Below are 26,942 nucleotides of genomic sequence, written 5' to 3'. Positions count from 1 at the left end.
GATGTGGGAAAATTACGTCTTTGTTTAGTCAACATCGGGCCAGTTACCCCGTTACATCGCCGTATTCGCCGTGTTCCGGTAACATGTACCTACCGGCTGTACCGCCCTCTCGGCAGACTTGGGTACACATTGATTTTGGGATAAAAACCTTGAGCTTTTATTTGAGATAACTTTCATTTGAGAAACTCCTGTGAGGACGCCACAGATAGTAAAGCCGAAATCAAACTTATCAAATACATGTTATTTTCAGCCACGTTCAACACGTTCCAAATAACATAAACATGCCACCTCTTCTGTTTACTATCAACTTATAATCAAGAGAAAAATACTTTTAATAATTTAGAGCAGTAGCAGTTAGGTTAGTTATCTTTTACAACAATTAGGTTAGTGCAACAAAAATGAATCGAAAAGTGATTAGCTTATTTTTACAAACCAGACAGTATTCACAAAAATCAAAAGAAATAGTAGTCAAACATTTAACTTTGGAACAAAATGGAATTACTACAATAGGATTTAACCGACCTCATCGTAAAAATGCTTTGGGAGGCGAATTTGTTGCTGATTTCCATAAGGCTTTGGATCAAATAGCAGCGGATAATGTTACTAGGGTTGTTGTTTTACATAGTTTGGTTCCCAAAGTCTTTTGTGCAGGTAACTTTTTATTACATTATATTGATAATACTACAAACTATAAATACAGATATATACCTAATTTATATATAAATACACTGACTGACATCATAGAATAAACGCCAAGAAACTAAATATTAAGGATGGATCAATAATAATTTAACTTTCTTGTTCTTGTTATTTTTGTAGTAGAGCACAGCACTATTTCCTAACCTATGTTTTGAACTTTGGCCTTTTACTTTTTATAACTTCAGGCACTGCGCAGCGCACCGCACTGGCCACTGCCACCAGTGCCGGATTTACCACTAGGCCGACTAGGCCGCGGTGCCGCGGTCCTGTCATAGTATCATGGCCGCGGCCTAGGGCCGCAAGCAAAAGGGGGCCGCAGCGTTTTGTAAAAAAAACTTTTTTGGTAAAAAATTTTTTACTAATTGAATTGGAATCAGTAAACAATTTTTCAAATAAGAGAATGACTATTCTACTAAAGACGTGGTACGATATTTTACAATGTTTTGACAAGAGTAGCAAAACATTGCAAAAACTGCTACAGACTTGAATGTGACTTGCAGCATACAAATCTCTAAAGGAGTACGCATTGAGTCTGAGAGACAACTTTGATTCCTATGAAAAAAGAGAAAAAGAGTTGTCTAAAAATGAAAACTATATTCTTAAAATAAAAAGACGCCCGAAAAGAAAAGCTCTCCTTGGCTAAGACAAAGAAGATGAATCCACTGAACCCCACTTTAATGGCAAAGAAGACTTAAAGATTAATACATTCAATATTGTAATTGACACGCTTTATTCAGAATTGAATGAAAGGTCCGAAGTTTATTTCAGTCTTAATGAAAAATTTCGATTTTTAAACAACTTATCGTCAATTTCCAATGAGGAAATCAGGGTAAAAGTTTCTATTTTGACTAAAAAGTATCGAATCGACATAGATGGTGACTTTGGAGAAGAGTGTGCACAGTTCAAAGGCTTTGTTGAAGGTATATTTGATGAAGAAAGAGAACCTCATGACAACAAGATTACCAAGCCTCCGAGGAATACGTACACTTTTGGAGTATCTGAAACTCATGCATGAAAAACAGTTAACAACATTATTTCCGAATATGGACACGGCTCTGCGCATTCTACTATGCGTGATGACATCTAATGCATCTGAAGAAAGATCATTCAGCGTGTTGAAAAGAATCAAAAACTACTTGAGGAACTCGACTTCTTACGAAGATTCTAGATTGTCTATTTTGGCTAGTTTTGTTTCAAATGCTGAGCTTTTTCAAGCCTTAAACTTTAAAAATTTGATTAAAGATTTTGTAGCCAAAAAACTAGAAAAGTGAGTGTTTAGAGTTTAGATAATATGATATTTATTATGAGTATGGAGTGGAGTGAGTGTCAATGTGAATCACTAATCCAACTTTATACAAATTAAGAATTTAAGAAAATGACATTGACGTTTTTCAGTATAAGAGAATAATGAATTGAACAATCTAGAGGTTTATTTGTTGTATTCTTATGCCTGGTTGCACTAACGGATCTTAAGCTTAAGGCGTGCATTAAAGAAACATATGCGTTGCACCATTGAGTCTTATATCGATTTTCAGCTTGCTACAATGTCATGTGGATTGCATTGATAAGAATTCAAAATTGTGGTGCAATGTATGTGACATTTAAATCGGCCCTATCTATAAGCTGAGCTGGGTTAAGCTGGATCTTAAGATTTGTTGGTGCAACCAGGCATTAATATTTTTATTTTTCAGTACCGTAGCCTATTACTAGTACAGTTCATATTATTTTGCTTGTTCTTTTACTTATAATGTCTTTTCAACTCGGCTTTTTTAGTCTTTTGTTGTCATCTGTACTTTTCCCTCGGAATGAAACAAATGGTATTTAATTTTAACAATTAACTACTACTACTACTATCGGTTTACAGCGTTCTCCGACGCCTTCTGACTCCTAACCGCCATTCTTCTCTGTTTAACCATAGCCCTGGAGGGATTTCTCTTTCCTCCAGTTCTTTTTCAATTCCCTCCCTCCAGCTTCTTCTCGGCCTTCCTCTTTTTCTTCTCCCTTGTGGTGTCCATGCCAAATTCTGTTTAGGGATCCTGTCATCTGGCATTCTCTGTACATGGCCGTACCATACCAGTTGTTTTGTTTTTATGTCATCAATTATTGTATGTGTTACTCCCATCATTTCTCGTATTCTCTCGTTCGGTATCCGATCTCTTCTTGATTTGCCTGCTGCTCTTCTCCAGAAGTCCATTTCTCTTACTAGTAACATTTTCTGCGCTCTTTGTTTCAGTGGCCAAATTTCACTGCCATATGTGATTATACTTTTAAGTATGCTATTGTATAAGCTGTTTGTTCGCTTTAGATATTGTCTGGTCCCACAGAATGCCGTTCATCAGGGATATGGCTTTTCTACCCTGTATGTTTCTGTCTTCTATAGCAGCATCGAGTGTTCCATCTTGAGTTATCTTCATGTCCAGGTATTTGTATTCATCGCAGTGTTTAATTTCTACCCCATCGTCTAATGTAATGGACTGCTTTGTTCCTCTAATACACATGGCTTCAGTTTTTTTAATGTTGACTTCGAGGCCCCATTTGTTATATTCTTCTATTAGCTTCCGCGTCATGTAACTTAAGTCGTCATGATCTTGAGCAATCAGAATTTGGTCATCAGCGAAACATAAAATGTATAGTGTTGTGTCGTCATTGAGAGGTGTTCCCATGCCATTACATTTTCTTTTCCACAGCTTGAGTGCTTGTTCCAGATAAATTTTAAAAAGGGTAGGCGAAACACAACAACCCTGCTTCAATCCTTTCGTGACCTTAAATCCCTCAGACATCCTTGATCCAGTTTTAATTTTTGCAGTCGTTCTATTATACAGACTTTGGACTGCTTTGATAAGACCATGTTTAATGTTGGTTTGATGTAGGGTTGACCATAATTTGCTGAGGGGCACACTGTCATATGCTTTTTGTAAGTCTACGTATACCAGGTGAACTTCTTTATTGACGGCTGTTTTTTTCTCAATAACTTGCGTAATAGAGTACAGGTGGTCTACTGTGGACCGCCCAGCTCTAAAGCCAGCTTGCTCCTCTGCTTCGTAATCTCTATAGTCATTTTCTATTTTGTTCGTAATAAGTTTCCCATACATCCTACTTATTGTGCACACAATTAACAATTAATTACAATACTAATTAATAATATAATAATTTTAGCAATATTAATAATTTTACAAATAACTGCTGTTTGCTAACATTTTGAATTATACATTTTCTATCTTCTTCTTAAGGTGCCTTCTCCATTACTGAAGGTTGGCTATAACTACAGCAAATTGCTCTCTATCTTGAGAGGTTCTTAGTATCGAATGTGTGTCCATACCTGTCCAGCCTCTCACGTTCTTCAGCCAGGAGCATTTTCTTCTTCCTGAACCTCTTCTTCCTTCCACTTTCCCTTCCATTATGAGTCGTAAAAAGTTGTATCTTTCTCCTCTGTGAATTATGTCTAGATAACTCCTTTTTCGGTTTTTTACAATATTTAGGAGTTCTATCTCAGTCTCCATTCTTCTCAGCACCTCGTTGTTGGTCACGTGATTTGTCCAAGAGATCTTCAGCATTCTTCGAAAAACCAACATCTCAAAGGCTTCTATAAATATACAATTCTTTCTATAAATTTTCTTTTTAGAAATTTCTATAAATATATAAACTGTTGTTAGAGCTGTTTTGGGGCTTAAGCCAAATTTGCAAACCAAGATTATTTAAGTAGTGAATTCATTTCAACCTATTTATGTCCGTATTCAAATAGAACAGCGTTTCCCAACCGGTGGGTCGCGACCCGCTAGTAGGTCGCGGGCGAATTTTAGGTGGGTCGCGGCGTGGCTCTTACAGTAGCTGAATAACGTACATATATATCATCATGGATGAGGGATGGGTCGCGAATATGAAAAAATATCAGAAGGTGGGTCGCCAGACATAAAAGGTTGGGAACCCCTGAAATAGAACATTGCAGGCATTTCTATTAATTTATGTTATACTTTGTATTACGAAATTTAAAAAGCAAAATTAAAATAAAAGTTGTAATTATTACTATTATTATTAAGTCTTTGTGCTTTAATTACATAATCGTGAAGTTATCGGGGGCCGCTTGGGGTAATTTGGCCTAGGGCCGCAAGTACCCTAAATCCGGCACTGACTGCCACAATACTCATGCTCAAAAATTATGGTCCGAGAGCTGGTAGACATTTTTGGATAGATATTTGAGGCATTCTGAATTTTTTTCAGATAACTTCTATAATATCCTAATACAAAAAAGCAGCCGTGGCTGGAGGGTAGCGGTAATTTAACTCTAAAAAATCAACTCCCTAAATTAAAAAATAATCCGTCTATGGAACTTGCAAAACATGTTAAATTCGAAAAAAATGTTATAAATCACAACAGAACATAATTTAAAACATGTATCAAAGATAAAAAAGTTTTGTTTGGCTTTTGTTTGACCCTTAAAGACGATTAAAAATTCAAATTATTCCAGCCAGGCCAAAACGCGTCGTGACGTCATCCGTTTATATGTTTACATTCTTCCAACAAAGTAAACATAATTTTAAATTAGACGTTATAAACGTCAGTAGAAAATACAGTTATGTGACGTTACAAGTGTTTTTGATCGTTTGATCGTACTTTTACAAAATGGTTTTATTTTCCGTAGTAAACCTTCTTTCCTTTCCTTCAATAACTATATCAAACTCCAATGTCAACAAACTGGTATATATTATAGGGCTTTTCATTCACAGTCATTTGTTTCGAGCTTCTGTCATGTGTCAAATAATATTAATATATCTACGTCGTACGTTATTGGTATATGCCAATGATACAAACCAAAGACGTATGGCGTAGATATATTAATATTATGTGACACATGACACAAGCTCGAAACAAATGACAATCGATGAAAAGCCCTATTACAATGACATACGATAAATAATAGAATATAAATATTTTTCCTTTATTCCGCGACGAGGTATACCCAAGTAGGTGGTGGCCAATAAAATAAAGAAGAAGAAGAAGAAGAATATACCTAATTATAACTATAAACGGAACCATATAGTTAAACTGTGTGACGTCAGACGTCACGGTCGTTTGAACTATTTTAAAATACAGAAGACTTTAAATTTGTACTTCTAAGTTATTATGAGTTTTTGAAGCGTAAAATTTTGGAAATCTCATTTTTATAGAAAACTGAACATTTAGTATAAGAGCTGTGAGACATTTTTGAGTAGGTATTTTAGGCAACCTGAAAATTTTTCAGGTGACTCTTCTATGATAGCCTAATACAAAAATGCCGGTCTGGCTGGAGGGTAGCGGTTACTTTCCCCAAAAATCCCCCCCAAATTTAAAAAAAAGGGTAAATTTGTTATTACAAAAAATATCATTGATATGACTTGAAAGTAAATTTAAATATTCAAATATAAAGAAAATAAACAGGCCAGCCGATTTGATGGCGATTTTAACTCTGCAAGACACTTGCATGGGCGCCCCAGGATTATTTTCAGGGGGTGCATCTGAACTTCAGAAGATTTCATCTGAATCTGTACATACTATTAACGAGTATAAAATATACAACTATACATGCATAGCTATGTACATTCCTTCCGGACAGGGAGGGGCAATTGATATTTTAACAGGGTATTTTTTAATTTAAAAAATAAATATTCTAAAAAAGACAGGTTTTTTTTGGTGAAATTTTCCAATTGCCATGTGATCAAACAAATTACGCGTGCATATAAATGAAAACCGCTATAGGTAAGCAGAAGTGTGAGAAAGAGCGTATACCGATAGCTGTTTGCGTCCTCTGTTGTAGCTGAGCGAGTCCGTTCGCTCGAGAAAATCACGTGACCTGGCGATATCTATGTTGTTGTGCCTTGAAACGTTAGAGTAATTATTATATATATTATAGTTTTTTAGGTAGTTTTTCTTAATTATAGGAAAATAATACTTACTATACAATAGATTTTGCAAATATGATAGACAAAGACAAATTTATTATTATAAATATATAGGTAGAAAAGTGTAAAACTATAAACTAAATTAATTCTGTGTCCGAATCTTGTACTTCTTCTTCAAACTCCTCATCTGAACTTAAATGTTCATTCTCTTCTCCTTCGTCAGACTCCCTTCGAAACTCAGATTCCTCTTCTACATGATCTGTAAATAGTTGTAATATGTATTTAGAACTAATTAAAAATTAATCGGTGATTAATTAATTGAGTTGCTACCTATTCTCTGTTCTTTTTGTACAGAGTCGAAGCCTGGAAAATCACGGGCGCATCTGAAGAAAGACTTGCCATTGTTGAGATGTGGTGTTATCTAATAATGTAAAAAATATCATGGACACAACACTTAACAAACACGGAAACATTAAGAAAGATGGAAAAGGCAAAAGAAATACTCAACACTATGAAGGAAAGAAAAATGAGCTAAAATAAATATACATTCTCTTCTTCTTCGTCAGACTCCTCTCGAGACTCAGATTCTTCTACCTGATCTGTAAAGAGTTGTAATATGTATTTAGAATTAATGAAAAATTAATTAGTGATAAATTGATTGAGTTGCAACGTATTCTTACTTATAAAACCAATGCTTAATACTTTTCCTTATATAACCAATCACATCACGTTTTTTATTTCTTAGTATATGACCAAAGTAGATCACGTTTCTTTCCTTTATAGTGTTGAGTATTTCTTTTGCTTTTTCATCTTTTTTAATGTTTCCGTGTTTGTTACGTGTGTCCATGATATATTTAACATTATTCGATAACTCCACATCTCAACAACGGCAAGTCTTAACTAAAAATTTAACTAATTAATCACTAATTAATTTTTAATTAATTCTAAATACATATTACAACTATTTACAGATCATGTAGAAGAGGAATCTGAGTCTCGAGGGGAGTCTGACGAAGAAGAAGAGAATGAATATTTAAGCTCAAATGAGGAGTTTGAATAAGAAGTACAAGATTCGGACACAGATTTAATTTAGTTTATAGTTTTATACTTTTCTGCCTATATAATTTATAATAATAAATTTGTCTTTTTCTATCATATTTGCAAAATCTATTGTATAGTACGTATTATTTTTCTTTAATTAAGAAAAAGTTACTTAAAAAACTATATTTACTCTAACGTTTCGAGGACAATAACATGGATATCGTCAGGTCACGTGATTTTTCTCGAGCGAACGAACTCACTCAGCTACAACAGAGGACGCAAACAGTTATCGGTGTACGCTCTTTCTCACACTGCTGCTTACCTATAGGGCTTTTCGTGTAGGTATATGCACGCGTAATTTGTTTGCTCACCTATCAGTTGGAAAATTTCACCAAAAAGGAACCTGTCTTTTTTAGAATATTTATTTTTAATATTAAAAATACCCTGTCAAAATAATAATTGCACCTCACTGTCCGGAAGGAATGTACATAGCTATGCATGTATAGTTGTATATTTTATACTCGTTAATAGTATGTACAGATTCAGATGAAATCTTCTGAATTTCAGATGCATCCCCTGAAAATAATCCTGGGGCGCCCATGCAAGTATCTTGCAGATTTAAAATCGCCCTCAAATCGCCTGTCCTGTTTATTTTTTTTATATTTGAATATTTAAATTTACTTTAAAGTCACGTCAATGATATTTTTTGTAATAACAATTTTTACCCTTTTGTTTAACTTTGGGGGGGATTTTTGGGGAAAATAACCGCTACCCTCCAGCCAGACCGGCATTTTTGTATTAAGCTATCATGGAAGAGTCACCTGAAAAAATTTCAGGTTGCCTAAAATACCTACTCAAAAATGTCTCACAGCTCTTGGACCAATTATTATGTAATAAAAAAAATGTGCAAGTTCCCTATTGTGAGTCCCATATATTCTGCTGGCTGCGGTCGATAGGCTTTTTAGTTTTCGATCCAAGCGAATAAATAAGTTCAGATCATCAATGTATGCCATAATTGGCATTGCTTTATTACAGATAATTCCTCTATGATATAATTTGGAATATGTTAAAGACTTCTCCAGCTATATTAAAAAGAAGGCTAGTGGCTAAAAAGGTCAAATATTTGAAATAATTCGGCTACCTTCTTCTTTTGGCATCATAACCCTGGATGGGTCTTTGCCTGTCTAGCTATGTCCTTCCATTCATATATATCTTGTGCCGTTCTCCATTGTCTTATGTTGCTTATGTTCATGGTTTGCATCTCGTCATCTTCCACGTCGTCCAACCATCTCGTTCTGGGCTTTTCTTTTTTCGCATTCCTATCGGCTTGCATTGTAATATTTTGTTTGTTGTTTTTGCATCACCTTGTCTCTGGACATCTCCCAGCGTCCCAGCCATGACAGTCTTTGACTTATCACAAATCTTACAATAGCATAAGCTTCATTCATTTCATTAACCTCGTCGTTTCTCCTGATTCTCCACATGTCTTCTTCCTCTTGCACCGGGCCATATACTTTTTTCAGTATTTTTCTCTCGAAAGTTCTGAGTTGGGCTTCATCTTTCTTCGTCATTACCCAGATTTCACAACCATAGGTTACTACGGATCTAATCAATGTTCTGTAGATAGTCATTTTTGTTCTTTGTCTAATAATTTCGATGTCATCAATCTTTTATTAGCATAGTATGTACGATTGCCGATGGAAATACGTGCATTAATTTTGCTACTTACGGAATTCTTCTGATTGATTTCTGTGCCCACATATGTGAAGGCATCCACACGTTCGATAGTATACTTGTCATCCAGATTTAGCCATATGGCTCACACTCCCTCTAAGGGGAAAATTGACTCATCCCAGATACCTACGGTATCAAAAGGATTGAGCTCTGGTAGGACTCTTTCCGTGTTATCGAGGCCTAGGTGACTTGGTATGCAGGTGTATATCCCAAAAATTTTCGTACACATCTGGCTGTTGCGAGTAGTACAGCTTTCTGCATGGTCTTGTAAAAATCTTCATTTAGACCCAGCTTTTTTATGCTTTCGAGGAGGTTCTTCGGAATGACTCCAGTAGTAGACATAATAATAGGTATCGTCTGGGTACTTTGCATTCTCCATTGTCTTCGTATTTGAATTTCCAGATCTCTGTACTTGGCGATCTTTTCAGTAAATTTACTACGTAGATTATTGTTGTTAGGTATAATTGTTTATTATTGTGATATTATCTTCATTGTCACGTGTTCTATTGACGGTCATGTACTTCGTTTATTTTAAGCCCTCTTTTTCGAGAATCTCTTCTTTGAACGCTTCCATTAGGGTAAGAACAGAACAAGTGGGTCGCGGTGGAGGTGGAGGTCGCGATCACGGTCGATGTCGACATCCAAGTAAAACAAACACATTGTAGTGGTTGGAAGAGAACAGAGCAGGAAAGTCGCGGTGGAGGTTTAGCGCGATGCCATTCAGGAGGTTTACATCGATGCTTTTGAAAATCAAGTGAGTTTGTTTTTACATGGATGCCTACTGCGATGCTTCCCTGTGATTGGTGAGTTCAAGATCAAGTTGTCATTACCCTGCCCCCTGCTATTTCGTGCGCTACGGTACTTCGAGTTGCTACCTACAATCTCTTTTGCGTATTCAGTTTATTTTTGAATTTCAAGTGCTAAATATGAAGGAGGAATAGCAATTGTGCAGCTCACTTCCGTATTGTGGGACAAGACGCGGACCCGGAAGCACTGTTGGGTATATTACCCATCAGTCACCACTTGGTGACAGCTGTCGTTTCATCACTATCATCACTTGACTGACACAACATCGCAAAAGCACAATCCTTATGTCATTCAAATTTCATCATACTACTTCACTTGATAGTAGTCCTAGCTCAACTGAGCAGCGCACGTAAACGTAACCTCCTTGCTATGTGCTGTCGATATCGACCGCGACTTAACTAGTAGCATCCACCGCGACCTCCTCCCCCACCGCGACCCACTTGTTCTGTTCGTACCCTTAGCTGTGGCTTGTTCCTATTACTAATGATAGATAGTTACATCGTCTGCATATGCAGTAATTTGTACTGTTTTGGTGTTTATATTGCCGGTTACATTGGTTTTTCTGACGACTGCCTTGATCTTGATCTTGACTAGATCTTGATCTAGTTTGAATAGCATAGTTGATAGAGCATCTGCCTGTCTCACTCCCATGTTGATGTCAAACAGAGAAGTCAGTTCTCCTTCTACTCTGACTGCGGCTTTTAAACACTGCAACATCATTTTTATGAGACTGATATATTTCTTTTGCATTTTGTCTCTTTTCACACTATCAAAAGCTTGTTTAAAATATGTATACATATTAATATAGTTCTATGTCGTATTCATAAGCTTTCTCTTGCGTTCTTGGTATGAATATATTAGATAACGAGCGATCCACAATTATTGGGATCAAAGCTAGCCGTGCAAAAAATTACGTATGTCTTGTTTTAATCTGAATTTATATCATTGGTTTATCAATTAATTTTGAGTAACATTATAAAACATAAAAATCAGTCAAAACCTTTAACACAGAACTTTAATCAAAAATAAACAAACAATAATAAATAAAATCAAACAAAATGCTGTATATGTCCACCACCAACATCTCTACATAACCTAACTTTTCTTGTTAAGTGACGTACACTTCAAAGTTGAAGTAAACTAGAAAGTATATCTGAATTAAGAATAGACATGCACTGTATAACCATCTCTGTCGTTCAGAGCCACCTATGGTGACAATAATTTTGGATCACACGTTATAATATGTAGTGGCTCTATTTAGTCTGAATCCATTTTGACAATCACCAATTATATTTTCGGAGTATAGGGCTTTTCATTCACAGTCATTTGTTTCGAGCTTCTGTGATGTCACATAATATTAATATATCTACGTCATACATTATTGGTATTGTCCTTTTCATGAGCATTTTTCAGTGCGTAACAAATGATAGGAAAAAGGGTAAGTCCGTGATAATACACATTTATGACATTTATTCTAACATGACATTTTAGTTAAATCTGACAGTTGTCACATTTTATTTTCAATTTGGAATAAAAACAAATCAAATGTGTTTCTTGCATTTATAAAATGGTATTTTCTTTGATTTGTATAGCCTTATAAATTATACAGATTATATTTGTAATATTATTATCTAATTAAAAAAAATATTTTTTTATTATGGCGCCATCTATCGACAACTAGAATAACTAGAATAAATGTTGTAAATGTCTGTAATCACGGACGTGCCTTTTTTTCTGTCACATACAATTTAATGCGTTAGAAAGAAATCGAAAAACTGTGACGCACTGAAAGATGATCATGAGAAAAAAAATATTTACAAATGATACAGAGTTCGGATCATCCATGCTTTAAAAATTCTGCCGAAATTTTGTCTGTTTCTGACGCATTATTGTTTTTTAGTTTCTTTATTATTTTAACTACTTCTTCATAACTCGAATTTTCAACGTGCTGCTCCGCCGGCGCCGTATAATACCTATATTGTCTCGTTTACCCTTTTGGCTTTTCCGAAAGTTTCCTCTCCTGACTCTGTTATCATTGTTTTTAATTGTCTCCATTCCTCCTCTGTGGTATCTTCCTCTCTTGATTCCGTTGAGTTTTATTTCGAGAGCATTTTGATATTCTTGTCCCTTTGTTGGACTTTTGAATCTTTCAACAGTCCATTTTTAATTTGACTATTTGTCCCTTTTGCCACTGTCGTGATTTTCTGCCGTAATTTTGTCCCCACAAGATAGTGATCTGAGTCAGAGTTCGCCCCACGATACGTTTTGACGTTAATTATGTCTGTTCTTGATATTATCTTTTAGAGCTGAGTATTATGGTCAATTGATCGGCTTCGTTGGTTCCTGGTATATTCCACGTTCCTTTATGGATATCTTTTCGGCTACCTTACTTTTACTAATACGTATTTACTTTCATTTAAGGTGCTGACTTAAAAGAAAGGATAGAAATGAGTTCAAATGAAGTTTATCAATTTGGTCTGAAGTTAAGAAGCATGGCATATAAAATAATCAATTTGCCAGTACCAGTTATAACGGCCATCGATGGAGCTGCAATGGGTATGTAACTAGTAATTCATTTTTCCCCTTATTTTTTAAAAACTAGCATAATATTTTATGTTTGTAATTTCATAGTCTGAGAAAATCTTCTTCTTTAAGTGCCATCTCCGCGACGAAGGTCGGCAATCATCATAGCTATTCGGACTTTAGAGACGGCTGCTCTGAAAACTTCATTTGATATACATCCCTGTCATTCTCTCAGGTTGCGCAGCCATGATATTCTGCGTCTCCCTATTAGGCCTAGATCCCGCGTACCAAAAAAAGTTGATTAACAGCAAGCTGAAAATTTGTTAATAGCTTAACGGTGTCTAGTCGGACAAACTGAACAGGAACACTGGAACAGGGGAAGTTTTAATTGTGGAACGATAATGCAAAAAATTCTGTTCCTTTTTGTAAGTTTAACGTCAAAAATATTTAGTCATCATCATCATCAATGGCGTTATAACTTTTCAACCTTTTTCTAGGCCGCCAGACTGCATCTTTCCACCTTTTTCTAGGCCGCCAGACTGCATCTTTCCATCTTTTTCTAGGCCGCCCTACAGACCTTCTCCCATCTGGCCTCTCCCCCATGCAGCCATATCTGGTTTGATTTATGGATAAATTTTTAAAGTTTTTTTATGGATGCACACAGATCCTCAATTACGTTTTCTAAAAACCTGATATCGAATAGTAATGAACATAAATTTGTTCCCCAAAACCAACAAAAAAGTCAAAATAATCAAAAAGCTTTGTATAACTTTCATGGCGATGCGTGGAACGGATTTTTTACATTAGTATAATCAAGATTATTTTTTTCAGTATAGTTATCAGTTATTATCATGAATAGACAATGTCTTGAACAGAGTTACTCAAAGCAGAGTGATCAAAAGATTTAAGCCAATTACAGCATGATTCCCACAGCCTTAGCTTATTTCCCATATCTTCCACCATTCACGGGAAAACTTTTAGAGAACTATTCGACAGCAAACATTTCTTGGGGATTTTCTGTCCGGGATTTTTTGTGGGGATATTTTGTCCAAAAAAATTTGTGGGGATTTTTTGTCCGGGATTTTTTGTGGGGATTTTTTGTCCAAAAAATTTGTGGGGATTTTTTGTCCGGGATTTTTTTTGTCCGGGGATTATTTGTCCGGACCCCCTGATTTGTTACCCTTTCATTAAACTCTCATGCAAAAATCAGACTGCTATTACTAACCAACATGATTCCTGTCATTTGGCATGTTCTTCGTGTTCCACTCATTAAAATGCCCAGTTGGCGATAAACACCAGTCTGATTTTTGCATGAGAGTTTAATGAAATGGTAACAAATCAATTGGAAGTTCTGTCCGATAAAATATATGGAACGTTTTAGTAGTCTAACGTTCCAAATTTTTAACCTGTTCCACAATTAAAACTTCCCCTGTTCCATTTTTCCCATACATCAAAGTTTGTCCGACTAGACACCGTTAAGCTATTAACAAATTTTGAGCTTGCTATTAATCAACTTTTTTTTGGTACGGGGTATCCAGGTCTATACCTATGCTTCTTTTTCCTTGAATCCTTTCTCTGCATAATTATTTGGAGCAAGTTAAGTCTCTCTTCATGTGTAATATGTCCGAGATATTCTAATTTTTTTTTGTTTTGACGGCATTTAAGATTTCCATTTCTTCATTCATCTTTCTCAGAACCTCTTTGTGACGTGTTCTTTCCAGAGTATTTTCAGAATTCTTCTGTACACCCTTAGCTCGAATGATACTCGTTTTTTCATGGATCTAGCCTTTTCTATTCTGATTTGGATTTTCTGGATGTAATCACCTGTGGAGTTAATCATTGTTATTCATTAATCATTCTCGTTATTTCTTTGAGTTCATAGTTCCGAGAAAATACAAAAGTTGTTAGCACATGGCAGTTAGAATATGATTGTTTCCTTCGTGAACTGTATTATATGTCTGCTAATTTTAAATTTCGTGAACTGACATACAAATTGATAAGAATATAATGATGATGAACCGGTAAACACACACAAAAGATCACACTCACTGTTTTTTGTTGTCGTCTCCGAATCTGGGGCCCCAGTTACCTATGCACTCTTCCATGCACCGAATCAGCAACTTTAAGGAGTTTTGTATCACGCCGATTATTGATTTATTTGAAACTTTTGCTATTCGCGGACGGTACGATGTATGTTCTTCGCCATTTTTAGAAATGCTAGTACGCTTCCGCTTATATGCGCAATAACGGTTCTTCTGTACCTTGCGTAGAAATTTCAGCTGTGTGTTTTTGAAGTTTAAATTTAAATATTTAGCGGCAAAAGTGATTTGCCCTAACAAAAGTGTATTTAATACTTTAATTCTTTCGGTACCATATTAGGTCCCCCTAACGTTGGCAATTACATTGGCAAGTTGTTTGCGGTCTTCAGCTAATCGAAATAGTCGTTCGGTCTTTACTGCGTATTCCTGTCCAATCGCCAATGTTCTTGAGCCATGACATCTGCTTGCCAATTTCTATGCGGCCTTCGATTTTACCTTCTATGATAACTGAAGTATTCTGTACTAGTCTGCTATAAGAAGATGCCCTAGATAGCTTTTAACAGTGGCGTACTGAGCATGGTTCCGCGGAACCAGGGCCCGGGCCACGCAGGGGCCCGCTCTAACGCGCTTTTTGCTTCTTTTGTTTCTAATTTGATGGGGACATTGTGAACTACACAGGTATACACTAAGAAATGTAACTGCTTAATAAATTTTAATTTTTGTGAAGGTAGGGGAAAGGTAGGTAAAGTGGAATGGGTGGGTAAAGCGGAATAAGCTTAAAATTTAATTTGAAAATTGGCGGTTTTTGTTGTAACTCCTACCACAATATACCTTTTGACATTTGGCAATATTTACTTCAATATGGCGCACTTTCATTGATATGTTCATGTGAGTTAAACAAGATCATTGTTTTTTAACAAAAAGTTGTAATATTTGGTGACTAAGACGAAATTTCTTATCAGCAACAGGTAAGTTTTTCTAACCGTATTTATTATCTATTGTATAAAATGGTTATTTGTGGACATAAATACTCTTTATTTAACTTATTAGCACGTTTGGTTAGTAGCTATCGTGTTTGTACAGAAAAAATGTTGATGCGGGTAAAGTGGAATGAAACGTATGCGGGTAAAGCGGAATGACGTTCCACTTTACCTCCTAAAAGTTTAACAATGTTATTAAGTGACAACATTTTTTTAGCATGCCTAATTTTTACAAACGAAAGACTTCGCAGCAGAGTTGGGACGAGAAGGCAATGGCTGAGGCTCTAACTGCATGTCAAGGTGGTTTATCAATTCATTCTTCTGCAAAACAATATAACATTCCATCGACAACTCTTTTTAGAAGATTAAAGCGACCACCAGAAGAACGTTTAGTGAAGCAACTTGGACGATTCCGTTGCGTGTTCACGGTAGATCAAGAGAGGATGTTGGTAGACTATATTCTTAAAATGGAAGAACGCCTGTTTGGGCTAACTATTTCTGACTTAAAATATCTTACCTACGAGTTTGCCATACGAAATAACATTGAACATAGATTCAATAATGAGAAGAAAGAAGCTGGTAAAGTATGGTTGCTTGGTTTCATGAAACGGCACCCAGTTCTTTCACTTCGACTTCCAGAAAAAACGTCAGCAGCGCGAGCGTCAGCATTTAACGCAGTTAGTGTCGGAAAGTTCTTTGATTTATTGGAAGACTTATACCAAAAACACAACTACAAACCTAACCGCATCTATAATTGTGACGAAACCGGAATCTCTACCGTGCCAAATAAGCCTTCAAAGATTATTTCAAAAAAGGGGAAAAAGCAAGTAGGAGTTTTATCATCAGCTGAAAGAGGTACGCTTACAACTGCAGAAATTTGCTTCAACGCTGCAGGGGAATACATCCCTCCTGCTCTTATTTTTCCACGGGTGAGATATCACTTGACATTCGACATTGGAGTTCCTCTGAATACCAAAATTTTCACGCATGCTTCTGGATGGATGCAGACCGAAATCTTTACGGCTTGGTTTCACCATTTTATTAAATTTGCGAAGCCTACCTCCGAGGACAGGGTTTTACTAATTTTAGATGGCCATTCAACCCACATAAAAAACATTGAAGTCTTAGAGCTTGCTAAGAAAAACTTTGTAGACATCCTGGTGCTACCACCACATTGCACACATCGACTTCAGCCACTGGACGTATCATTTATGTATCCCATGTCGACCTTCTATGAACAGGCAGTGCGAGTTTGGCTGCGAACCCACCCGGGGAAAGTTGTGACGATTCATGATGTCGGTCCTCTCTTCGGAGAAGCTTACTTGAAGGCAGCTAGTATGGCAACAGCTATCTCAGGATTTAAGAAGACGGGTATTTGGCCGTTTGAGAGACCTGATCCAAACGTTTTCGTGGCTGCAGATACAACTGATCGTCCTGGGCCTCTACTCGCTACATCTAACCTGCCATCAGCGTCCACTCCAGTGTCAAATGACATTCTCCTCCATAAGACTATTGTTAGTCCTGCGGATATTTTACCTATCCCACGGGTCGCTTCAAATATCGAAAATCCAACGAAGAAAAGGGCTCGATCGGGAAAAACTGTAGTAGCAACTTCTACCCCTTTTATTGAAGAGTTAAAGAATTTGAAGGCTCCGACCCCAAAAAATCCAACCAAGAAAGTTACGAAGCAACTATTTCAAAGCGACAGCGAAGAAGAAGATGATGCAAACATCAGCATTTATAGTGACACCGACAGCGGTTCAGAGTTGGACCTACCAGTTCAAATTCCTACCATAAAAACAGAAGATATTAAGGAAGGGATATATGTAGCTGTAGAGTACAACGGACAAACATTTCCCGGTTTAGTAATTTCAAAATCAGGTGAATCAGCGTCTGTAAAGTGTATGGAAAGGACGCAAAAATATTTCAAATGGCCTAATAAAGATGATGTATTAGATTACAACATTAAGGACATTAAAATGATTATTAATGAACCAAAACAGTTAAGACGAGGGTTTTTCAATGTTCCTGAGCTCTGTTTATATGCTTAGTTGAATAAATAATATTAATTCATTTTAAGTTTTTGTATTCCGCTTTACCTCCAATATGGCGGGTAAAGTGGAATATTACACCACTTTTACTTTTGACGTTTTTCTCCGAAGTGGTGATATATTAGTTTAATTTCTTAACAGTACTACGTAGGGCTATAACGTAAGTGGCTTCTTCCATAAACTCAAACTTTTAAGACGAATACTTCTACCGGGATACAAGCTTGAATCGGTAATTATTCCACTTTACCTACCTTTCCCCTACTTATAAATAAAAACCACGAATGACTATTCATCAAAAAATTTGAAAACAATATAGACAATATGTAGTGGTAAGGATAATAAGGATAAATATAGACACTAATTTCTTTTTAAGAAAATCCCGTCGTTTAATAAAAGATCAACCCCACCGCTATCCAAGGTTTTTTTTTGATATTTTTTATTTAACCGTTTTATTTACCTTGAGGTTTGTATGTAATTATTCAACTTATTTATAAATGTATCATAATATGCAATTTGAGAATCTATTTTGTTGATATAAATTAAATTTCATTCCAATGTTCATTTTTTAAAAGCCGTTTTAGTTTTCCGATATTAATGTTTTTCATTATGACTGAAGATTTAGATGTAGAAAATTTTTGAGTTTCATTATTTATAAAAACGGTTGGCGTAAATTGAACAGTCATGTCAGTATGAAAAACGATATAATTAATATTAAGTTACTGTTTTGATCTTCCAATGTTTTTTAAATAAGTTTACAACATCAAAAGGAAGTTAGTTACGATCAAAATAATTTGGTGTCTTTTTTTTTGGTTGGTAAAAAAATCGTGAAAATCACCCTCTAATTAGCATCCGAAATTAAATTAATCGTTACCGCTTCACAAATTAGGTACTTTCCTTATGTATTGTTTATAAGATATGTAAGATTCGTTGGTTCAAAAATGGGCTTAAACGAATCACTAATCACGAGTGTATGCAAATTTTGAACAGCCATATCTTATATAACCAATTTTTGTCTTCAGGAAACATATTCACAAAATATTCACAATAGTAAAACCAATACTTTTTTTACTAGTTGCGATTTTTGGTATCACCAATAATTTTTAAATTATCCTTGTATAATAAGTATTTAAAAAAATCTTCTTTCAAAATTTTTAATTTAAAACTGAATTTTTTTTAAAAATGAGCACTTTGAACCGATAAAACTTACAGATCAAATTTTTTTTACCAAAAAAAGCGACCAATCTTATTTTTAGCGTTACACTTAATATTGATGCTAGAAACATAAAAAAATACAAAAATAAAGCTTTTTTAAAAACTTTAAAAAAGCTGTGATGAGTTTTTTAAAACGCTTCATTTTTTGGTTATTTCACGTTGAAATATTATTCAAATTGGAATTTGACGAATAACAACCTACTTTTCATTACCTACAATTCTGCTTCTCCTGGGTCTACAGACTTCGCATATACACCATTTTTTTCACTTTTTTATAGGCTATATTATTATAATATTTTTTTAAAAACCCGTCTCAAAAGGTGTTTTTTTTGGTGAAAAATGAACATATTCACTCACAAATATCTCGAAAAGTATTGACTTAATGAAAAAAACTCAACAGAACTAAAGTTACTTAGAATTAGTGAGTTTTTCCAATTTCAGATTTATTTTGAACGTATGTTTTTCACCTCCGAGAAGGGGTGAAACACCCCCAGGGCAAAAGCACACATCGCCCCAATATGTATCACTTAATATGATTTATTTTATGAAACATTATGATTTATATTTAATGTTTATTAAAAACTGTTGATATACAATGTGTATTTTTATTGGAGGGCGGGCCCGCATCCCAACTGGAACCAGGGCCCGCCGATCTATCAGTACGCTACTGGTTTTCAATAACTCAATTGCTCTATTTAACACAGCTTCGTTGGTCTGCATTGCTGTTCAGATATTCTGAGCATTCTTCCATGCAACCATAATCTCAAAAGAAAACGATATTATTAAAAATTTTTCGTTCATGGTCATCAAAATAGATGAAACCTTTGTAGGCCATCCACTTAAGTAGGAAACAATTAGTAATAATTAGGAAATAATTAAACAATTAGGAAGATATATATTTTATCAAAGTTTTGTTTTAGGTGGTGGTCTTGAAATTGCATTATCTTCAGACATCAGAGTAGCCACAAGTACAGCGAAGATGGGTCTTGTAGAAACAAGTTTAGCCATTATGCCCGGTGCAGCAGGAACTCAAACCCTTCCAAGACTGATAAACCCTTCATTGGCAAAAGAACTTATATTTACAGCAGCAATTTTCGATGGCACAGAAGCTAAAGAATATGGTATTGTCAACCATGTGGTGGAGCAAAACGAAAATAACGATGCTGCTTTCCGAAAAGCATTGAGCATAGCCGAAAAAATATTGCCTAATGGTCCGGTTGGAGTTAAAATGGCTAAAAAGGCAATTAACAAAGGATTGGAGGTTGATTTAGCTACAGGTTTGGCTATTGAAGAAGCATGTTACTGCCAATTACTACCTACGAAGGACAGGATAGAAGCATTGGTAGCTTTCAAGGAAAAGAGAAGACCTAACTATATAGGATGTTAAATGAATATTTTACTAACTGCTATATTTTATCACGAATTTACATTTTGAATAAATTTATTTTTATATTTTTAAATTTATTATAAAAGTTTATGATAATTACAACTTCAGAACAAATTCGCAGCAAGAGTGGTGTACCAGAAATGTTTGTCCGCTACAAAAAAGTGACCAATTACAATGTAGAACTTATTATCAACATGGCTTTACAAATATTCAGCTTTCAACCGACCAGATATTTCTACTGCGGTAAATTGTGAAAAAAAAACAATGAACTTAATGTCAATACTTTCCATCTCTTCATTATCTTTAATCACCTTATGATGACGTACTAAGAACTAAACTATATAAAGTTATGGACGAATTAACATTTTCGATAAATTGATCAGACTATAAAGAGGACTGTAATGTATAAAGTCTTCTTCTTTTTGTGTAGACATGACTCTGTTTTTTCAATGTGCCTCCAGTAAGTTGTCATTCCATCGTTTTTGTGGTATTCCCACTGATCTTCTTCCCTCGCCGTCCTTACTACTATATTTGTTGTTATTCGGCTTATGTGGTAGTTCCATTCTACTCTTCTGTTTTTTACCCAGCAGATATTAATGTTGTCCACCTTGCATCTCCGTCGTCTATCTCAAGGGCGGATCCAGGACCGATTTTCGGGAGGAGACATAAACTTTTGGGGGGGGGGGTACACGGGGTCTGGGGGAAATTTTTTTAAAATTAGGGTTAAAATGGAAAGTTTTAACACTTTTCACGCACTTTTGAGTCTCATAAAAACATTTGCGTCACAAACGTCAAGCACCATTGTTACTTCGTCTGGCAGTAGAAGAATGTTTGTCTGTGTATCACCAATATCCATGATAGGTGAAAACTGTTTAACTGCTTTCTTCAAAGGTTTTAATAGTTCCACCCTAACCTGACCTAACCTAACCTCCAATTAGTCTGCTAATTCTTTAACTTCATCGGTAAAGATTTAGTAAAACTTTCTTCACAGTTAGATCTTCGATCATTCAAAGTTAACATGGTATTGGAAACACCCTTGTCGCCAGATTAGCATCAAGAGATTTTGTGTGTAGAAGTCGGTTTAGTGGTAATGTTAATTTTAGTATGTCAATCAGTGACATCATTGATACTAGAAACTCAGATGTGCATAAAGAATTAATCAAAATTGATGCAAGTGTAGCAGTTTTGGATCCTTCCATGTTCATGTTGAGATAGATGTTAGTGCTGCAATTACATTTAAAATGACAGATCTGAACTGGATTACGTTTTCATGGCGCTCGCGCTCAACGCATCTTGTTTCGCATAAACTTGTTAAATTTTGTCAGAGGTTCAGTTTTAAAACACCATTTCTTTTGGCTGACATGTTAAAAACTACTGACTTCATTATTTCCACTGTGTTTCTGATGGACGATATATTAATAGGAGTTGAAAGGGAGTTGTTTAAAATATGATTCGGGCAAGGACATCTAACTGCATTTGTTGCGACCTTTTTTATTTCTGTTACTGTAGAGCTAATTACTCTACAACTATCAGTACTGATTCCTACACATTTCTTCGAATCCAAGTGCAGTTCTTTCAACAAGTTTAATACTTTTTTTTTCAATTTTTCTCCTGTCCGGCGTTGTTCTTTCCCTCTTTCTTGATTTTCACTAATTTATTTTTATGTTCTCATAAGCGTCAATGAACTTCACAAAGTCTTCAAGAATGTTGTTATTGTGTATGTATTTCAAATTTAGAGAAAGCTTTTCTATGTGGGATGCGTCAATCCTTTCGTCAAATATGACAGAGTAATAATTTGCACTTTGAACCTGATTCATTATTAACGTAGCAAGCGGAATAATATGTATTTGAAAGTAAAAACATTTGAACTGCAAATAGCAAATATTTAAATTTATATTTTTTTAAATTCTCGGAGGGGGCCATAGCCCCCTCTCTGGATCCGCACTTGGTCTATCTGCACTTCTAGCTCTATCCCATTGTGTCTTCGATCGATCGATGCCATCGATTTTTCGAAGGGTTTGATATTTGCCGTTTCTAGCATTATTTTTGTTCTCTCTGTATCAGGTCGTGTTTCTGCCGCGTATGTCATTATTGGTCTGATGACTGTTTCATAAATTCTGCCTTTAAATTCTTTTCCAATAATTTTATTTCTCCATATTGTTTCATTCAGGCAACCTGCGGCTCTGTTTGCTTTATTCACTTTTGTTTCGAGCTTTCCCTAGCTATGTATATAGTGTGTTGCTTAGATATAAACTCCATGACTTGTTCTATTGTCTGACTCTCCAACTCAATCTTAGTAGATTTGGTGCTATAACCATGCATTTGGTCTTTTTTGGGGAAATAACATGTGAAATTTTCCAGCGGTTATATTACATTAGTGCAGCATACGTTGTAAATCATCTTCACTTTGAGAGATTAATATTGCATTGTTTTTTATTTCCACGGGACAAGCGCAATACTGGCAATACAGTTACAATTTTACAAATTTTGGAACAATTTAGTATACTAAATATAAGTCGTATATATAACACATAAAATATAATAGTTAAAAGAAATAAATTACATACAGAACAAATTAGAAACAGACTGGTAAAGGTGGACAAGACAAAACAATTAAGAGGCAATATTAATTTTTTGCAAGTCGCGTAGAAATTGGTTAGGTGTGGAACTAAAATTAAGCCTCTCATTATTTTGATTTGCTAGACGTAACATTCTAGTTATAGGTTCATTGAGGCCATAATTACATCGATGAAATGGTACATGAAAAGTGGTTTCAACTGCATTTCAAGTATTGTATGAAGGAACTTTAAAACCAACCTTAGACACTAAATAATGACTATTTGCTGTATTATTTAACAAACTATACAGAATTTTCAAATCATGGTGATAACGACGTTCTTCCAGGGTGTTGATATTTATACATGCTCTAATTTCGTCATAACTGTAAAACCTGTTACTCCCATTAATAGCTCTAATTTTAAATCACAAAAACCTAAGGAATTTATTTTGAACTTTTTCAATTTTTTCTACGTAAACACTATAGTAAGGTGACCAAACACTACAACAGTATTCCAAGTGAGGTCTAACAAAAGAACAGTATAACAATTTTAGGGTTTTGGGACTTTTAAAATTATAGCAGTTTCGTTTCATTAAGCCAAGCATCTGTAATGCCTTTGAAATAATAGAATCGATATGATCTGCGAATTTTAGCGATTTGTCAAACAGTATTCCAAGATCTCTTATTGTATTAACACAACCTAGTGGGGTGTTATCAAGTGTGGATTCAAACGGAATATACGTTCTATACCTTGATAAAAACTAATTTTATGGCACTTTTTGACATTTAGCTCCATTTCATTTTCTTTACACCTATCCTGTATTTTATTTAATTGATATTGCAGATTTTCGGAATCGTCATGCAGGACTAGATAAGATTTTTAAATCATCCGCAAACAAAAGCTTATCACAGTTTATATCTGCAATGGCATTTATAAATATAATAAATAATAGCGGACCCAGATGTGAACCCTGAGGGACACCAGAACTGACAACTACATCCTGAGATAGACAATCCTGGATCCTTACTGCTTGGCGCCTTCCAATTAGGTAGCTTTCCAGCCATTCAAGCAGTTTCCCGTTTACTCCAGCAGCTTCTAATTTAGACAATAGGATGTTATGATTTACCCTGTCAAATGCCTTGGAGAAGTCTGTATAAACAGAATCAATTTGATACCCGCACCCTCCAAATCACTTGACAACGCATCCAAATAGCAAAGATTTAATTCCCGATGATTTGTGTTTCTGAAAACCATATTGCTCATCTACTGGAAACAATTTGAAACATACCGAGAGGCAGTCCGACACTAGCTTTCAAATAACTTAGGAATAGTGCTTAGTATAGAAATTGGTCTGTAATTTGTAATGTCGGATCTACTAGCAGCTTTATGTATTGGCGTTAAAAACTTAATTTCCAAGGGTCCGGAAAGTAACCAGTATACAAAGAAATAAAAATTTTCCACAATGGTCTTGCCAAAATAATAGATCTGCAGACAATATTGCATTGTCTGCAGATTATTTTAAGTTGTTTTTTTTTTTCATTTGGTATCTTTTTTAGTTCTTATTTTTTTTCATCCATGATAAAGTTAAACAATAGAGTACTCGGGGAATTCCCCTCTTATCCCATTGCCAGCTTCAATTGGGTCAGTTAACTATCCTTCTACTTTTATTGTGTTGTTCTGGTAGATATTTTCGATAGTTTTAATTGTTTCTAGAGGCACCTCTCTTACGTACAATAAATGGATAACGTATTTAATTTGATCCTGTCAAATTCCTTCTTAAAGTACATCAAACATAAATATACCGGTTTTTTGTATTCTAATGACCTCTGTTGAACCTGCCCCATTATAAATATAGTGTCGGTGCATGATCTTCTCGACCGAAAACCTTGTTCTTTTGCTGTTATTATTTTATTCAGTTTGTTTGTTATCACTTTAATTGTTAATGTTAATATTGTAATCTATAAAATGATCTCCAAAATATAGATACAGGATGAACATCACATATTTTTGATACACATGACAAATTACGATATGGACATGCGTTGACGTGTCTCCTTTTTAACACTGTCCTTCAGAAGACGGTACAATATGTCGAATTATACAACAAGAGACCCATTTTAACAAAAATTCGCAAAATACTTCTTCTTTTTAATTCTTATAGTGCCTATCCGTTTCGGATGTTAGCGACCATCATGGTAATCTGTACTTTGCACACTGCTGCTGTAAACAGATTTGTGGTTGTTGTGTTGAACCACGTATGTAGATTTTTCAGCCAGGAAATGCTTCGCCTTCCTGGTCCCCGTTTTGCTTTTACTTTTCCCAGTAAAATTAAATGCAGCAATCCATGTATTTCGCTGTTCCTCATTATGTAACCGAAGTATTCGATTTTAGCTGTTTTTGTTGTTGTTAACAGTTTTTTTCTTTTTTTTTATTCTTAACAACAGGGCCCCCGTAACCGGGCGTGCAACGCGTGCGGCGCACGCGGGCGTAACCCCCGAGGCGCGCCAAACCGAAGGTTTGGTAAATAAGAAATATTTATTTTAAATGAGATATGTAATCATTTTTATACAAAACAATTATATAATACAATTTTAATTATTTCATGAACAGCTAGAGAAATCTCAAAAATCAAACATTGTGTTATTACTGAAAAATAATTATTCCCGTCCTGAAATGTTAAACTTACTCCGTCAAAAATATATTACATTTTGTTGTTCCTTCCTAGTTTTTTCCTTTGAAGTAGATTGAATTACGCTTGGCATACCATCAGATCGATTTTATGTTGTAAACTAAAGCGACACTCAAAATAGTCAAATAAACATCAAATCACACTCCTTGACAAGTAGAAACATAGATTAACACTCATAAAACGCAACTTAAGAGTTTTACTCCAACAAAATCACAACTTGCTGGATCAAGCAGTTTGACTGGTATAAAGATAATCATTTACTCAAATTTATGATAATTACCCTTAAGTAAACAAATGAATTATGATTATGTATTTGACTTGAGTATCTTTACTGATTTTAAACTTTTGTTTTTGTGTAAAAAATGGTAAGTATCATAATCATTGCATAGAATAATAATAAAATTATTCATTTTAAATACTTATATCGGGTTTCCTTATAAAAATCCACAATTTACAATTTATTTTGAAAAAAAAAAGAAAATAATTAAGACATTGTGTCTGCGTAACTTGGAACCATATGGGAAACTTTTTTATTATTAATTTTACGGAAAAAAATTATTCTTCATAAAATGCTTTGCATAGTCTAAAAACTAAAATGCAACCAAATATAAAATTGTGTCAATCTTAGGAATATCAAAAATATGAATTTCGATCAAAAGTACCTTATATTTCACAATATCGAAAATTATTATTATGAAGAGTTGTTTGGAATTAATTAAAAACTGTTATGCAATTACATCCTTTTAATTGAAATTTTTTTTCTCAAATTACAGATCCCCAACGTTTTTTGCATTTATTACGAATAATGCGATAACTCTTTTATTGTTATTAATTAATTAATTAATAATAATAAAAGAGAAAAGAGTTATCACATTATTTGTAATAACTGAAAATGGCTAATTATTAATAATAAAAGACTTATCACATTATTTCTAATAAATGAAAAGGGAGCTGTTGAAAAGTACAATTAATGTACGATAAAAAGTTCTTTCTAAAAAGCTTTGCATGGTCAAAAATCGAAGATGCAACCATCAAATCCTATCAAATTTTTTCAATTTTATATGAGATATATGTAAAAAATATGAGTTTCGATTAAAAGTAAAGGTGTCTTTCTAGATCACAATATATTTCAATTAGAAGGATGTAATTACATATAATATAGAAGCATAGATTTTAATGCTGAACAACTTTTCATAATAACTTTTCAATATTGTGAAAACTAAACGTACTTTGCTCTTGATCGAAATTCATATTTTTTAACATACCTCGTATAAGATTAATAAAATTTGATATTTGATGGTTGCATTCTGAGTTCTAGACAATGCGGAACTTTTTATGAAGAATAA

At 34.7% G+C, this 26,942-nt stretch overlaps 2 protein-coding genes across 2 annotated transcripts; both read left to right on the top strand.

The window, feature by feature from the left end:
- The first annotated feature begins 330 nt into the window (after positions 1–330).
- On the top strand, positions 331–20,422 carry LOC114332673 (methylglutaconyl-CoA hydratase, mitochondrial). The gene is made up of 3 exons (XM_028282502.2): positions 331–651; positions 12,579–12,713; positions 19,883–20,422. Exons 1-3 carry the CDS (start codon positions 399–401, stop codon positions 20,347–20,349), a joined length of 855 nt encoding a protein of 284 aa, XP_028138303.1. The 5' UTR covers positions 331–398; the 3' UTR covers positions 20,350–20,422.
- On the top strand, positions 15,446–18,021 carry LOC126888890 (uncharacterized). Its single transcript, XM_050657329.1, has 2 exons — positions 15,446–15,687; positions 15,917–18,021. Exon 2 carries the CDS (start codon positions 15,918–15,920, stop codon positions 17,748–17,750), a length of 1,833 nt encoding a protein of 610 aa, XP_050513286.1. The 5' UTR covers positions 15,446–15,687; position 15,917; the 3' UTR covers positions 17,751–18,021.
- Positions 20,423–26,942: the final 6,520 nt, after the last annotated feature.

Source organism: Diabrotica virgifera, chromosome 1 (genome assembly GCF_917563875.1).
Source record: "Diabrotica virgifera virgifera chromosome 1, PGI_DIABVI_V3a".
Lineage (NCBI taxonomy): Eukaryota > Metazoa > Arthropoda > Insecta > Coleoptera > Chrysomelidae > Diabrotica > Diabrotica virgifera.
The sequence above is the reverse complement of the archived record's forward strand: the minus strand, read 5'-3'. Positions and strand labels throughout refer to the sequence as shown.